Source organism: Mytilus trossulus, chromosome 13 (genome assembly GCF_036588685.1).
Source record: "Mytilus trossulus isolate FHL-02 chromosome 13, PNRI_Mtr1.1.1.hap1, whole genome shotgun sequence".
NCBI classification, from domain to species: Eukaryota; Metazoa; Mollusca; class Bivalvia; order Mytilida; family Mytilidae; genus Mytilus; species Mytilus trossulus.
This window is the reverse complement of record NC_086385.1, coordinates 21,545,912-21,562,125: the sequence shown is the minus strand read 5'-3', so window position 1 is coordinate 21,562,125 and position 16,214 is coordinate 21,545,912. Positions and strand designations below refer to the sequence as shown.

General features: G+C 31.5%; 1 protein-coding gene across 11 annotated transcripts; it reads left to right on the top strand.

Moving 5' to 3' along the window:
• The first annotated feature begins 627 nt into the window (after positions 1-627).
• On the top strand, positions 628-15,108 carry LOC134695457 (protein phosphatase 2C-like domain-containing protein 1). 11 transcript variants are annotated; one of them, XM_063556712.1, is made up of 8 exons: positions 628-713; positions 2,603-2,740; positions 3,246-3,260; positions 4,975-4,995; positions 8,271-9,467; positions 9,858-9,959; positions 12,051-12,274; positions 13,649-15,108. In XM_063556712.1, exons 1-8 carry the CDS (start codon positions 677-679, stop codon positions 14,147-14,149), a joined length of 2,235 nt encoding a protein of 744 aa, XP_063412782.1. In that variant the 5' UTR covers positions 628-676; the 3' UTR covers positions 14,150-15,108. The 11 variants fall into 11 exon arrangements, with proteins under 11 accessions (XP_063412782.1, XP_063412783.1, XP_063412784.1 ...); XM_063556713.1 differs by having other exon boundaries at positions 633-713; positions 2,606-2,740; XM_063556719.1 differs by lacking the exon at positions 628-713 and adding an exon at positions 794-877 and having other exon boundaries at positions 2,606-2,740.
• The last annotated feature ends 1,106 nt before the right edge of the window (positions 15,109-16,214 follow it).

The following is a 16,214-nucleotide window of genomic DNA, read 5'->3' as shown; positions in this document are numbered from 1 at the left end:
TATAAATATGCTAAATTGAGAATCTTACATTATAAAATATATGTGCACCAAACGATGTCAATTCACATGATTAAATAAGCTGGTATATTTATGAACTATGAGTGTATACCACAAGTTTCCATACCACAAAGGGATGGTTTGGATTGGCTTTAGAGGGTAAAGACTCAAACTAATATGATAAGTTAAGATAATGAAGTCTAGCGGGACACAAGAATTTACAAAAGAATGAGAATTGCTTACATACATAGTGTAAGCTGGATACAGGAATCTGACAAAACAGTAAGTGGGATAAGGGAATATGAAAACACAGTAAGCGGGGTCAGGGATCAGAACCCACCCCTCCCAATGAGATTCCCTTTTTATACCACCAGAGACATATAATACACATATTATATGTCTCTGATACCACAATTGGCGGGAAAAGTTATTTTGTCAATGGCTTTTCTGTGTTTGGCAATTTAAGAATAGTCAAAATTAGGCTTTCATTTCATGTGCAATGTATATGGTTTAACAAATCAATTTTCATTATATGATTCCTATCGATCTAAACCTACTAGATCATCGAAAAAAATAAAGCTGAACTCCGGAAAATAGACCGATATCGCACCGGGATGATTCAAACATTAGAAATACTTCCTTTGATTTGTTTACACTGACGACGAGAAGCTGAACACATATGACATTTTCATCACATCTTGCATCTAGATTTTTCAGTAAATAACGAAATAACTATCTTTATTAGATGAAGATTCAAACGTTTGTTGTCTTCATCTCATTTATGATAAACTTAATGACTTAATGTGAAACACAAATCTACATGCATGATTTTGTCAATCACCTGTGCCTGGGGCTGCAAATCAACTTAGACTGTCCGGAAGTGAGTTATCGGCTTCATATTAAAGTCGAAACCACATATTTCATAAATGAACATATTTTTCTGAATTTTGTTTGTAAAAATTTCTGGCAATTTGAGTCTTATAGATAGACCTTATCGCTAATTCCGCTGACCCAAGAAACTGTCCAGCTTGTACAATATTTTTCCATATACCTTATCGCTAATCCCGGCTGACCTGGCCGCTTGAACTTTTGATGCTTACAACAATCACTTTCTCATTGTGGCGTCAGATATTTTTTTTTATGATGTCAACATTTTACAGGAGCTTGTGTGATATTCAGTAATTTCAGTCAAATAGCGATAAGGTGTATGGCGCATCCAAACTAGTCTATAGTATAGGGCAGTTCTGGGATATGGCATCATATAGAAGTAGTAAACTGAGAATTAAAAATAAAATACTAGTACACTTTATTTTCTAGAAATGGATGTTCATAATAAACAGATAAGCGCTAAAATTATTCATGTGTAATTTGAATTGATAGAAATTTTAAAATGGGATACCTTTTCTGAAATTCTCCAGTCATTAAATCTTTTACAAAATTCATTGATTACTCAAAAAAGAAGGTGTATGATTGGCAATGAGACAACTCTCAACAAGATACCAAAATGACAGAAAAATGAACACTTAAAGGTCAACGGCCTTCAACTATGATCAAAGCCCATACTGCATAGGCAGCTAAAAAAGTCAGCGAAATTACAATGTAAAACAATTTAAACAAGAAAACTTACCGGCTATCTTTTTTAAGTACAAAAAATGAGCGAAAAACAAATATGTAACACATAAACAAATGACAACCACTGAAATACAGGCTCCTGACTTGAATGTTCATAAAAAAAACCACATTTTCCTTTCCTCAAGTACCAATGACTTTTGATACTTTTCTTGAAATTCTCAAGTCATTAAATCTTTAACAAAATTCTTCCTACAACACTTTACATACTTTCAACCACGATCTAAATGCCCGCCATTTGGCAGGGGGTGTTCTAGTGAGTTTGAAATAAAAACCTAGTTCGCAATGACAGAATAAAAAAAATAGCACAGAGACTAATTTCTTCTAAAAGATAAACCAACCATGTTTTTCCAGACAAAAAAAATATCAATCAGTTCATCTCCAACAGATTTATGAGCTGTAAGAGAAAATCACAACCTTGTGTAATGGATTAATATAATTATCCATTGGATGTATAGGATTGTAGACCCAATAGTGTTAACAATTGGATAGCAATAAATTTAAGCTGTGTATTAAACTATTTGTTTTGAAAATAAATTAAATGTTAACAAAATTGAGAATGGAAATGGGGAATGTGTCAAAGCGACAACAACCTGACCATAGAGCAGAGAACAGCCGAAGGCCACCAATGGGTCTTCAATGTAGCGAGAAACTCCAGCACCCGGAAGTCGTCCTTCAACTGGCCCCTAAACAAATATGTAAACTTATTCAGTGTTTATGGATGTCATACTAAACTCTGAATTTTACACAAGAAACTAAAATTAAAAAATACAGATGAAGACATATATTACTACTACACTGCTATGTTTACATTTATTATAAAGACAATTATCACAACTACACTGCTATGTTTCTATTTATTATAAAGACAATTATCACTACTACACTGCTATGTTTACATTTATTATAAAGACAATTATCACTACTATACTGCTATGTTTACATTTATTCATGTTTCCATAATTTTTTGTTTTAGTAGAAATGACATCTGAATCTGGGTCAGTAGAACATCATCAGGCCACACAAGTTGACGAGGAGGAAGAGGAAGAGGAGTCTATAGATATTTTAGATGGGCCAACACAGGGTCTACAGGGACATAATTTCAACAGATCAGGTAATCATTAAATGATGTAACTTTAAAAGGAGACAAGAGTTTTATGAAATGATATAAAAAGCAGTCATACAGATCAATTTAGGACTCACATGGTGTTATTTACATACCAAACACTAACTTCCTTGTTAGTAGGACTTTGGTTCTATCTATAAGAACTAGATGTGCTGTTTTAAGACACATATAGTCTGTTAATAAATGGAACATATGAAAACTAAATAAGGATATATTTTATTGTTAATCCTATATGACTAGTGTATTTGCTGTGTGCAATGTTCCATGCAAAATACCTTATATTTGTTAAATTGTTTGAAAATATATGGCATAGTTTTTCTTATGGTATCAATATTTTATAAACAAAAGTTTCCCAAGTTTATATTTTTATAAAAATATTATTTAAAATCGATAATTGTGATGAAAATAATGTTGATTTTTTATTTCAATAAATTATTTCATATGTTTTTAAAATTTTGTCTTAAAAATTCTTGAATTGGAACTCTTTTCTTAGCCTACAGACATCAAGGTATCATTTTAAAACTAACAACTGAATAAATTTAGGTGCTTATACTTACAAAGTATATTTATCTTACTCAGCAAATTTAATTAATGAGTATTGTGATTATTTTGTTTCTCCATGTTACTTTTTCCCTACTGTTCCAGATGGACAGCTTTTATTTTTCATTTTTCAAAAGTTATTTGCTATACTTTTAAGAAATTGGAACCAAAAATTGAAAATAAAAAGACTGCTCAACATGAAATGGCATGAACATGTATCTGAAAAAATAATATCTCTTATTTGTCAATTTGAAATAACAAAAAGTAATGTTCTGTAGTGGCTTTGAACAAAAAAACAGCATTAGTAAGGTTTAAAAATGAAATAATTTTATATTGTTAGCTATTTAGTAGAATTAACAAACAAAAGGTTTTTGTCTAGCCTGCGACTTATGTCGCAGAAAGCTCGACATAGGGATAGTGATCCGGAGGCATCGTTAGCTAACTTCTTAAAAGCTTTATATTTTAGAAGGTGAAAGACCTGAATGTTTCATAGTTTGTATATAGATGCCTCATGTTACGAAGTTTCAGTCAGACACATGTCCAATGTCCTTGACCTTATTTTTATTGTTCAGTGACTACTTAAAAAAAAGTTCAGATTTTTTGTAATGTTAAATTCTCTCTTATTATAAGTAATAAGATAACTATATTTGGTATGTGCATACCTTGCAAGGTCCTCATGCCCGTCAGACAATTTTCACTTGACCTAGACCTCATTTCATGGACCAGTGAACAAAGTTAAGTTTCAGTGGTTAAGTCCATATATATCTCAGATACTATAAGCAATAGGTCTAGTATATTCAGTGTATGGAAGGACTGTCAGGTTTACATGTCCAACTGGCAGGTGTCATCTGACCTTGACATCATTTTCATGGTGCAACTGCAATATGGTTTTAGTTAAGTTTTTGTGTTTTGGTCTGTTTTTCTTATGCTGTATGCAATAGGTCTACTTAATATGGGGTATGGAATGATTGTAAGGTGTGAATGTCTAGCTGACAGGTGTCATCTGACCTTGACCTCATATTTATGGTTCAGTGGTCAAAGATAAATTTTTGAGTTTTGGTCTTTTCTTCTTACACAATATGCAATGGGTCAACTTTTTTTGGTGTATGGAAATATTTTATGTTCTATATGTCAGTCGCACAGGTATTATTTGACATTGACCTCATTTTCACTGTTCATTGCTCAGTGTTAAGTTTTTGTGTTTTGGTCTGCTTTTCTTAAACTATAAGCAATAGGTCAACTGTTTTTGTTGTATGGAAGAATTGTTAGATGTACATGACTGCATGGCAGTAATATCAATGATTAGTAAAGAAGACGAAACATTTCAGAGTGTGCACTCTTGTTACTTTTTACCAGAACTTATTGATATTCAAAATAGAAAAAAAATGACAACAGAAATAGAATAGCAAATGATATCATAGTGGGTTTGGAGAGATCATTTGTTATATTAATCATTGAAATTTTGCTTGAAAACAATTCACTACATTTGTTTGTCCAAATATTTATTGAAGAATTTATTAGCTTCATAAATAAATTGATGTAGGGGAAATAACTCTAATAGTATCTAAGGTTGATCATGGTAGAGTTATTTCCCATGTGTAAAATTATAAAGGAATACATGTATTGATCAACACTATCTTATTATTAGTTAAACTAAACTTGTTTATCTTTACAACATGCAGCTTTGGCCATTGTATCAGGAGGTAACAATTTTGTTAATTTATAACTTAGTGGACAGAGAAAGAACATTCAAATTTTGGTAATGGTTAGAGCAATCATTTGTTTAAAGATTGTTAAATAATGCACATTTGTGATATGTACTTAGAAAAAGAACTTTATTTTATAGTGTTTATTCTTCAAATCGGTGATATATAAAGAAAAAAAATAACATTGAGATAAAAAGAATTTAACTCTTTCAAAGGACAACATCAAAGTGACCATATTTTTTCAAAGATGGAATATATGGTTTTTATCATTGTTCTTCAAAAGTGACAATGTAGTAAATGTACATGTGTTGTCATTATACAATTTTGTCTTTGATATATGATATATAAAAAGGAAAAATGCAAAATATTTTATGGTTTAAGATTTTATTTCACTTAATTTTATGGACAAACATCCAGCGGTTAAACAGCACAAGAGTAAGTTTTTTTAGATATCCATAGCAACCAATAGAAAAGGGGAGATAATTTGTTTACTGAAAAAGAATTATGTCAATGGATAGATATTTGTATTAATTGCTTTACACAAATTTTTTCTGTTTGAATTTTGTCTATGAGAAATGGCTGGAAAATATGAAATTTTAATTTGGTACTCAAAATGTATAAATGATAAAAAAAAAAAAAAAAAGAAGATTTTTTAAGAAAGAAAGAGTTGGAAGTGAAGTATTGGTACTGTTATAAAAATATTGGTTGCTGTAAAAATGGATTGACTAAAGAGGCTTACAGATGTCAAGGCTGAGCTGTTGTATAAAACAAGGTCATCTCCATTCAATATATACTGTTAATAAAAGCAGTCAGTAAATGTTTAACCATTATTGTTTAACATAGAGGTTCTGTCTTGGTATTGTAAAATAAGATGTCACAGCACAAATATATTATAAACCATTTATAATGAACTCTGAATCAGACCTTTGAAAATATAACAAATATTCTTAAATTTCTTTTATTTAAAAGAAAGGCAGCACAATGAAAGATATTTAGATATAGAGAAAACACATTGTGATAAAAGATACATTGCATCTATTGCTGAACTAAAATTAAATGAAACAACATTTGTTTGGGATTGATTTTGTCTATTACAACAGCTCAGTGTGAGAGGAATAGATGTTGTAAAGTTGAAGGTATATATATGTTTGACTAAAATGATCTATGTATTCATGAAATGCTTTTATCTAAAATTATAGTTGAAGGAAATATAATAACACACTAAGAGTAACCAAGCAACAGAATGTTAGACTCGCTTTTATAGTAGAAAGTATTTCAAATGTTTTATTCATGTTTGAAAAAAACAATTCCCTTATTCTATGTACATTTTAGTTTATTTGACCCATATCATCATAATATGAGAAGGATTTTTCACCATTTGGAGTTTTTTAAGTGGAAATTGTTTTAAAAAGCTGGAAACTATAACATTAATAAGCGATATTTTTTGAATTTGTCACATTTTTTAATAAAAATCATAAGAAGAATGTTATATGAATATCCCTGACAGAAGATGCCTAACAATGTCATACAGAACTATTACTTAACGAATCATTGTAAAATTAGTGGATTAATTAATTTAGCGTTTTAGCAAATTAAAAGTTTAAATTATTCAAAAGTATGACTGCAAGTTCTTTTCACTATGTTGCTAAATGTTTATTATGGAAAATATTGTGGTTTCACCAAAAAATAAGTTTTAAAGTGTCCATGATTTTTGTTGAATTCATTGATTAAAAAGGTGGGTCCCTCCACTCCAATGTGGTTAAAGGGAGATAACTACAGCAGATTTCTTGCTAATGTTGGTGTCAGTATCAAGTATGAACATTTACTAAATGACATTTGTTTTCATAAACATAAATAGACTGCATTAACATGAATAACTGCATGTGTTGCATGTTAGTATGTCATTGTAAACCTTTGTTGTACTTAGTCAGATCGATAAAACACACAAACAGCTATAAATATGCATGTTACATATGAGGGTGGTAAAGGGGGGTACTGAACACAGAAACACGTGAAACAAAAATCGCAAAAACGTAGCACGAAAAATAAAAATTGGGAAAAATGAAACACGAGAAATAAAATTGTAAATATAAAGAAAAAAAGTACCAGCAGTTATTACTCAGCCGATTTTGGAGATCATGTATATATATAGACATTGTTAATGGACATACAGACCATGTGGTTACCTTTTAGCGTCTGCTACTTGCATCTGATTTGAAAAAAATATTATTATGATGGACTTTATTACATGTATAGCATACATAAACAATAGAAAATCAAATGGTAACAATATACATGTACATCAATTTCTATTATATTGCACAAGTTTCAAAAGGTACTATAACTCACTGACTTTGAGTTAGTTCCAATTTACATTTTAATCAAATGCGGGAAAAGGCAAGAACGAGAAATTAGAAGCACCGACACGAAACACGGAAAATAAATAAGGGGAAATATGAAGCACGCACATCAAACCAAACACGAGAAAATGAGAAATATAACACCAAAACACGAAAACACGTGAAATAAAAAGACCGAAAACGTTGCACGAAAATAACCCTTTACCACCCTCACATATAGTTTTTATTATAAGTTTTTAAATGTTGAACTTATAATTTGCTGATTAAAATTTTATATGAGGTATATTTGTTCATTCTTTAATTTTGATTTTATACTTTTTCTGATTGAATAGTTAAATTATTGACTATGATGAAATTCAATTACATTGTTGTTGTTGATTTGATTAATTTCTGTAGGCAACAGTTAATTTGTTGATCATATTTTAATTTTATGTCTGATGCATTGTTATACAGTTGTTTTTTAAAATGCTTGACTTGAAGAGAAAAAGTCCACATTTGCTTTTCAAAAATGTTTTTTGGAAATGATGGATTATCTCCCATTATTTAATTTTAAGATTAAGAACTAAAAATATGCATCTAAAAGATTTTCAAATAAATAAATAGGTTATGCAAAATTCAAAAGCTATATCCTTCTGCATTTTACTGGGAGATGATCAATTAATTCTGCATTTCATCTATAAAGTGCTAAATGGCTCCATTTCTTTCATCTAACATTTATTAAATAGTTTTATTTTTCTTAAGACAAATAATGTGATTGTATTTACAATGAAAGTTTCATTTTTTAATTTGTCACATATGCCTTCTAATGATATGATTTATGTATTTTTCATATAAATGCAACACACATTTATTTTAAAAAGTATTAAGATAAAAATGTATATAACCTAAAATTGATATTATTTCTCCTGATAGATACACCACAGACAAATCTTCCAGATGGGGAGACAACTCCTGATATTACAATTCTATGTGAAAAATGTCAGGACTATGTCCACCTACTACATCTCCAAGAACACAGGAAGTACCATAAAGCCCTAGCAACCATGAAATATGGCAAAAAGTTGCCAAGGCCAGAAAATATAGAAATGTTGCTGAAAAGAAGAAATGTAATATTGAGAAAAATGAAGCAGTCTGCTGCTAGTTTAGGAAACCACATTGAACCTCGAGAAATTCAGAAAATAAATGAAGCTTATGAATATTTAAAAACTGACATGGATGGAACTTTAGCACAGTTACAGCAGATGAGAGAGGACCTGGATGTACATGTGAATGGTTCAGCCTTGAACTGTAGTCCAGATTGTGTTTATGCTGTTGGTTTTTGCTCCCATGGAAACAGTCGCTGGAAGAACCAGATGGAGGATACAAAAGTGTATCAAGATTCGTTTGGTGAAGATAATGATAAATGTTTCATGGCTGTCTACGACGGGTATCATGGAAGGTTTGCATCAGATGTTGCCGCGTCTGAACTCCATCACATGTTGTTAAATGAAATGAAGAAATTTGACCCCAAAACTACTTCAACCAAGGCAGAAAATATGGCTGACAATATGGAGGATATATCTAACTATAAATTTGATAGACCAACAACAAAAGAGAGTGAGAGGGAAGTACTTTATGAGGGAAGTATGAACATTGTTGATCAAATTATCAAACTTTGTGAATCAAAATATGACAATATGATGACACCAAGATCTGGGCGTTCATCTAAAGCTTTAGAATCTGAGAGGAGCAAAGAGCAGCTGATACCAATAGAAGAAGAAAAATCTGATTATGAAAAGTCACTCGGTGGGGAGAAAACTCCAATGAACAAAAAACAACCTAAACCACCAATGTCCATTAAAATGGAAGAAGCTTTTAAAAAATCCTACCAACTTTTAGATATTTTGCTGTCATATGGAAAGGATGAGTGTTCCAGGGTGAGATGGAGTGGATGTTCTGCTACCACCTTGATACTGCATGGTATGGACCCAAATAAAGTAGATAGAGATTGGGTTATCTCCCCTGTGAAAGAAGAAGATGGTGAAAATCTGGAAGAAGGTGACACATCACGTAAACCTTCAGGATATGAGGAACCAAGGACCCTTGGTCTCTTACATTTAGCTAATGCAGGTTTGTGGTTTTCTGTCACTTTTATCTGTAAGTAAAACAAAATTATGTAACAAATATGTGCATGCAGTTTGCAAATTAAATGTTGAAGTATTAATCCATATCCATTTAAATTCACTTATTTCAACCTTAATTAACTGCCAAATTTAACAACTGCAAAATTAACCCCCTAAATGGTTTAGTGTACATGATCTTTTAAAAGAATGACCTTCATTAGGTATCAGGAATTAAAAACAAAACTATTGGGAAGCTAAGTACCTAAAACATTTATGATCATCAAAACCAAACAGGCCTGAACAAAAATATTGTAAAGGTTTTGAAATATTGTTTTGTAGATTAATAAATGTAACTTTGAAATGTATAAATCATTTTGTATTTTCAACTTTATTTCAGGAAATGTCCATTGTGTTTTAGTGAGAGGGAATCAGCCTTACAGGATTACAAGAGAACATACACCAAATAATGAAAAGGAATTAAAAAGAGTCATCAAAGCAGGTTTGTACTGTAAAACAGTCTTACCTTCCTTGTGTCAACAACAGAGAAAGCATTTTTTATATTTTTTTTTAAATATATGTACATGTCTGAAAGATACTGTAAAAGCAGAAATTTTTGTGGAGGATTTAAAATTTCGTTTATTTTGTGGAAAGAATATATCCATGAAATTAAAACCCCCACAAAAATTTAACCTCCATGTGATACCATTTACATTTAAGGAAACCACGAAATTAAATCCCCATGAAATCTAAAAAAAGACAAAAACACGAAATTTTAACCCAAGGAAAATTAATGTTTCTACAGTATATAACTTGTATGAACACAAGATCATGGCAATGCTACAGTGATGAATTTGATTTCACTAACTTGCAATGATTAATGATATGTAATTAAAAATTAGGAAAGGATATGCCACAGAATTATTTTTTGGAGAAAAGATAGGATTGTATAATGAAATTAACAGTCATTTTGTCAGGGACACAAGAAAAGTATATAAAAAAGAGCAATGTACTGTAGTATCCTTCCAATTTAGTATATGAGATTGATAGCCAAAACTTCTGATGAGATTATTTACTTGTTGGTGAAAAAACATATAACACCTTACAATTACATTAGATAAAATTGAGAATGGAAATGGGGAATGTATCAAAAAGACAACAACGGGACCAAAGAAAAAACAACAGCAGAAGGTCACCAACAGGTCTTCAATGTAATGAGAAATTCCCTCACCTGGAGCCTTCTTCAGCTGGCCCCTAAACAAATATATACTAGTTCAGTGATAATGAAAACCGTACTAATTTCCAAATTGTACACAAGAAACTAAAATTAAAATAATACAAGACTAACAAAGACCAGAGGCTCCTGACTTTGGACAGGCACTAAAATGCGGCGGGGTTAAACATGTTTGTGAGATGATTCAACCCTCCCCCTATACCTCTAGCCAATGTAGAAAAGTAAATGCATAACAATACATACAATTAATAATCAATTCAAGAGAAGTCCGAGTCTGATGTCAGAAAATGTAACCAAAGAAAATAAACAAAATGACAATTATACATAAATAACAACAGACTACTAGTAGTTAACTGACATGCCACTCCAGACTTCAATTAAACTGATTGAAAGATTATGATTTCATCATATGAATATCAGGCACAATCCTCCCCGTTAGGGGTTTATTATCATACCATCATAACATATATGAAAAGTACATAACCCATGTCATGCCAACAACTGGATTTTGAATAAATGTGTTTAGTTCCGATGCAAAGACCCTATAAGTGAATCAATATTAACGCCAAAATATGATGTATATTTCATTATAATACGTTATTCTGATTAGCTACATTGCAATTTCGCGTTATTCCTTTGTCAATTTCATTACACAAAAAAAAATCATTCATGATGACACGATGTCCCACAAGAAAGTGCACAGGTGAATTAAATAAAAAACTTGATAAAAATCGTGTTTTCATGATCCTAGCTAAAAATTCTAATTATAAGATTTAGAATAGATCAGGCTATTGGTTTTCCAATTTTATTTGTTTCACATTTTGCCATACCAGGGCTTACAATAGTCATATATACAGTATCAGTTTTTCTCACTGTTGAAGGTCATAGACTGACTTATATCTGTTTACATCATTGACCTTGGACCACATGTCCATATTATTTAAATGATAAAATCTTGCAACCAAAATTCATCCAAAAAGTACAAAACTCAATAACATGACTGTTATAGTTAAAAGCTCTGTCAACCAGAAAAGGATGTTATATAAGGACACTTGCACCAGAAACAGTCTTTGATGTGGATATTTTTATTAAAGAAATACCTTCCTTTTACCCAGGTAAATCTAAACCATTCTCATGATATGATAAAAATAGATTAAAGAAATTGCCCTCTTAAGATTACGTATCAACAGCTCCAAAATAGACTAAAATTCCCCTATCGTAGGTGCATACATTCTTACAGAAGTAGGTTTTAACTTTTTCAGATCTTTGCTTTATTTTACCATTGACAGTATACAGCACTTTATCAGGGTGAAGATTGTTATATTTGTAGTTCATTGTACATGTTTATATAATTTACAGGTGGAGATATAAGTGAAAGTAAAAAAGAAAAGAGAGTAAATGGGGTTTTAAGTACCACAAGAGGACTTGGTAACCATGGTGATGTAAAACTAAAGAAATGTGTTCTAGTAGAGCCCTACACCACATCAATACCAATAGACCAGTATGCACAGTTTATTATTTTAGCTTCACATGGAGTCTGGGAAGTGTTCACTCCACAAGAGGCCACATCTCTATTGTTGAAGGTATAATGAAATCAAACTATAACCATAAAGTAATGTTTTTTGAAGAATGTTGAAGAATAGTCACTTAATTATAAATTGTCTACGTATAAATAATATTGATAAAGTGTGATGATAAGTATAAAGTCAACACTAAGTATTCAAGCTTCAACAATAAGCTGATAATAGATATAGGAAGATGTGGTGTGAGTGCCAATGAGACAACTCTCCATCCAAATAACAATTTAAAAAGTAAACCATTATAGGTTAAAGGGCCCCAAAATTACTAGTGTAAAACCATTCAAACAGGAAAACCAACGGTCTAATCTATATAAACAAAACGAGAAACGAGAAACACGTATATATTACATAAACAAACGACAACTACTGTACATCAGATTCCTAACTTAGGACAGGTGCAAACATTTGCAGCGGGATTAAACGTTTTAATGGATCCAAACCATCTCCCTTTTTCTGAAACAATAGCATAACATCACAACATAGAAAATCATACGATAAAATATCTATTGGCAGACTTAACTCAATCAAAAAACGTATGATTACACAATGAACACAAACATAATCAAAATGTTATCACTTTTGACAAGATGGTGAAAATATGTCAAGGAAAAAAAGGCATCTATAAATAATAAATTTTGAAGAAACTTAAGGACCACAATTTACTTATTTGTTCCTTGATGTTATGATTCAAATACAACTTTCTTAAATAATGTGAAAAAATGCATGTTCTTTTTGTTGAAAATAGATTTTGAAATATGAAAATGGTTTTTTTATTTAATAAAATTGAGAATGGAAATGGGGAATGTGTCAAAGAGACAACAACACGACCAAATAAAAAAAACAACAGCAGAAGGTCATCAACAGGTCTTCAATGTAGCGAGAAATTCCCGCACCTGGAGGCGTCCTTCAGCTGGCCCCTAAACAAATAAGTGATAATGAACGCCATACTAATTTCCAAATTGTAGACAAGAAACTAAAATTAAAATAATACAAGACTTACAAAGGCCAGAGGCTCCGGACTTGGGACAGGCGCAAAAATGTGGCGGGGTTAAACATGTTTGTGAGATCTCAACCCTCCCCCTATACCTATAACCAATGTAGAAAAGTAAACACATAACAATACGCACATTAAAATTCAGTTCAAGAGAAGTCCGAGTCTGATGTCAGAAGATGTAACCAAAGAAAATAAACAAAATGACAATAATACATAAATAACAACAGACTACTAGCAGTTAACTGACATGCCAACTCCAGACTTCAATTAACTGACTGAAAGATTATGATTTCATCATATGAATCTGCATTTGAATTGTTGGTAAATTAACACACAAAGGACACATAATTCTCATATCAGTATTCCTTTTTTCTCTTTTTTAGTTGTTGCCTAGCAACTTTGTTCCAGTACCGAGTAAAATTAGTACCACTCTTCAACCTTTAATGGAAGACATTAATAGTCAACATATTACAACACCACATTCAAATTTCTCACCATCTATTGCTAAGCAACATCACCATGACAACACAATAGCTGAAAAAGAGGAGGGAAGACAGTTATCACCACTCATTGATGAACGTCTTAGAAAAATTGAAACTAAGAGTCCAAACACTGAAGCAGACCTGAAAACTGAAATTGGTAGTCACATGGGTGACTCAGATGGAGAATCTGGAAATGAGGCGGATATAGAAACGTATGGTGATTACTTATCAATCCCAGCATTCTCTAGAATGTCAACTATAAATCCCAATCACACCAGGGACACATATCATCGTGAGTTTGCCAAAGTTATGGCCGAACATTTAGTACAGGCTGCCTTACAAGCAGGAGCTAGAGATAATATAACAGTTACTATTGCTTTGTTACCTGGATGTGGTTTATGATCTACAGATTTATGATGAACAGAGGTTAATCTTCTTGCTGATCATTGAACAAAGGTTCTTACTGCTGTGGAAAGGAAAATAATGTGAAACTTTATCAGTATACTCATCATAGATATCAGCCTTAAAATTGTGTATGCCAGTAGTACGTTTTGTCTACAAAAGACTTATCAGTTTTGCTCTAATCCAAAAAAATAAAAGGACAATTAGTTTTGAAAGTTGCCTTAGTGAAAGTTAAACTGGACTCTGGATGCCAAAAAAGTCAAAAGTTATCTGAGTATCTGGTATAAACTGTTAAAAAAAATTGACTTCTGTCCTGTAAGATATATGTTAGGAAAAATTTAATCAAAAACTAGGACTTAACTTTGACTGCACTTTTATATTTACCACTCTTATGGAGTTAAGTTTTTTGTCACATGATTTTCTCACATATGAGTGATGCCATCATGGAACAACTATATTTGTTTTACACATGAGTGAGAGCACAGTTGAAAGACTGTAATATTGTATTGATGCAAGAAAACTGAAAATTAGTGACTGTTCCCTGGCTTTTGGAACTGGAAGATATAAAAAATATTCCACGCTCTCAAAGACTTTTGTAATAAGTGCAAAGTTATGGATGATGAATCCCATTTCTTTTATTTTGTAAAATAAATGATGATTTAAGACATGTCCTTTTTAAGGATTAAATAACTTAATACAAAGATTTTTCTGCTAATAAACTGAAAATAATAAACTAAATCCAACCACTAGTTAGCAAGTGAAATCTTTAGGCTCCTTTATTAAACAGTCTAAGGATTGAGGACAGGGGGCGCTTAAGGTCATTTATTGTGTAATGTGTTTAATGTTTTGTTATGTTTTTATGTAAATGTAAATGTCATCATTATATTGTTGTTATTACATGTAAATGACCCTCTTATGGGTGTATGTAATTTGTGGTAATAAAGATTATGTTTATGTAATTGCAATATTTTTAATACAAGACTTTTACAAGTATCACATAAACTTAACATTTATAGCACTGTTCTTGGAAAATTAGTTCATGGTTTGATAAACCATGCAAGACTGACATGTACACCTTATAATCATTCTTAACACCAAATATAATGGTCCGTACCTGAGAAACTGGTCAAACCACAAAATCTACCATTGACCATGAACTATGAAAATGGTGTCAAGTTCATATGAACCCCTCCAGATAGACATTGGACCCTACTCTAAATATAATTAACATACTGCTTGAAATATCAGAGAAATGGAACAAACTATAAAAACTAAACATTGTCCAATGAACAATGAAAATGAGGTCAAGGTGATATGACATCTTCCAGTTGGACATGTACACCTTACAATTATAACTTGACAAGAGTGCATACGCTGAAATGTCTCGCCTTCTTTACTTATCATTGATATTATGTTGATAGTCCTAAGTATAAAGCTTTATTACAACTGTCACATAAATTTAACTTTAACCAAGACAACTAAACATTAACCAATGAACCATATAAAAATGAGGTCAATGTCAGATGGACAATGCCAGTCAGACATGTACAGCTAACAATTCTTCCATACAACAAATATAGTTGACCTATTGCTTATAGATTGAGAAAAACAGACCAAAACACAAAAACTTAACACTGAGCAATGAACCGTCAAAAGGAGGTCAAGGTGAAATACAACCTAAACGACTGACATAGATAAATATGTCCATACATCAAATATAGTTGACCTATTCCATATAGAATAAGAAAAAAAGAACCAAAACTCAAAAACTTAAATTTGACCACTGAACCATAAACATGAGGTCAAGGTCAGATGACACCTGTCAGCTAGACATTCACACCTTACAATCATTCCATACCCCAAATAAAGTAGACCTATTGGATACAGTATAAGAAAAACAGACCAAAACACAAAAACTTAACTATAACCACTGAACCATGAAAATGAGGTCAAGGTCAGATGACACCTGCTAGTTGGACATGTACACCTTACAGTCCTTCTATACACCCAATATACAAGACCTATTGCTAAATTTGACCACTGAACCATAAATATGAGGTCAAGG

Bases quoted from the DNA above. Each gene is read 5' to 3' on its own strand.
- LOC134695457 (XM_063556712.1), top strand. From the start codon at position 677: ATGACATTTTCATCACATCTTGCATCTAGATTTTTCA. The intron at 714-2,602 runs GTAAATAACGAA...TTTTTGTTTTAG, and splicing joins TCTTGCATCTAGATTTTTCA to TAGAAATGACATCTGAATCT. The intron at 4,996-8,270 runs GTAACAATTTTG...TTCTCCTGATAG, and splicing joins TTTGGCCATTGTATCAGGAG to ATACACCACAGACAAATCTT.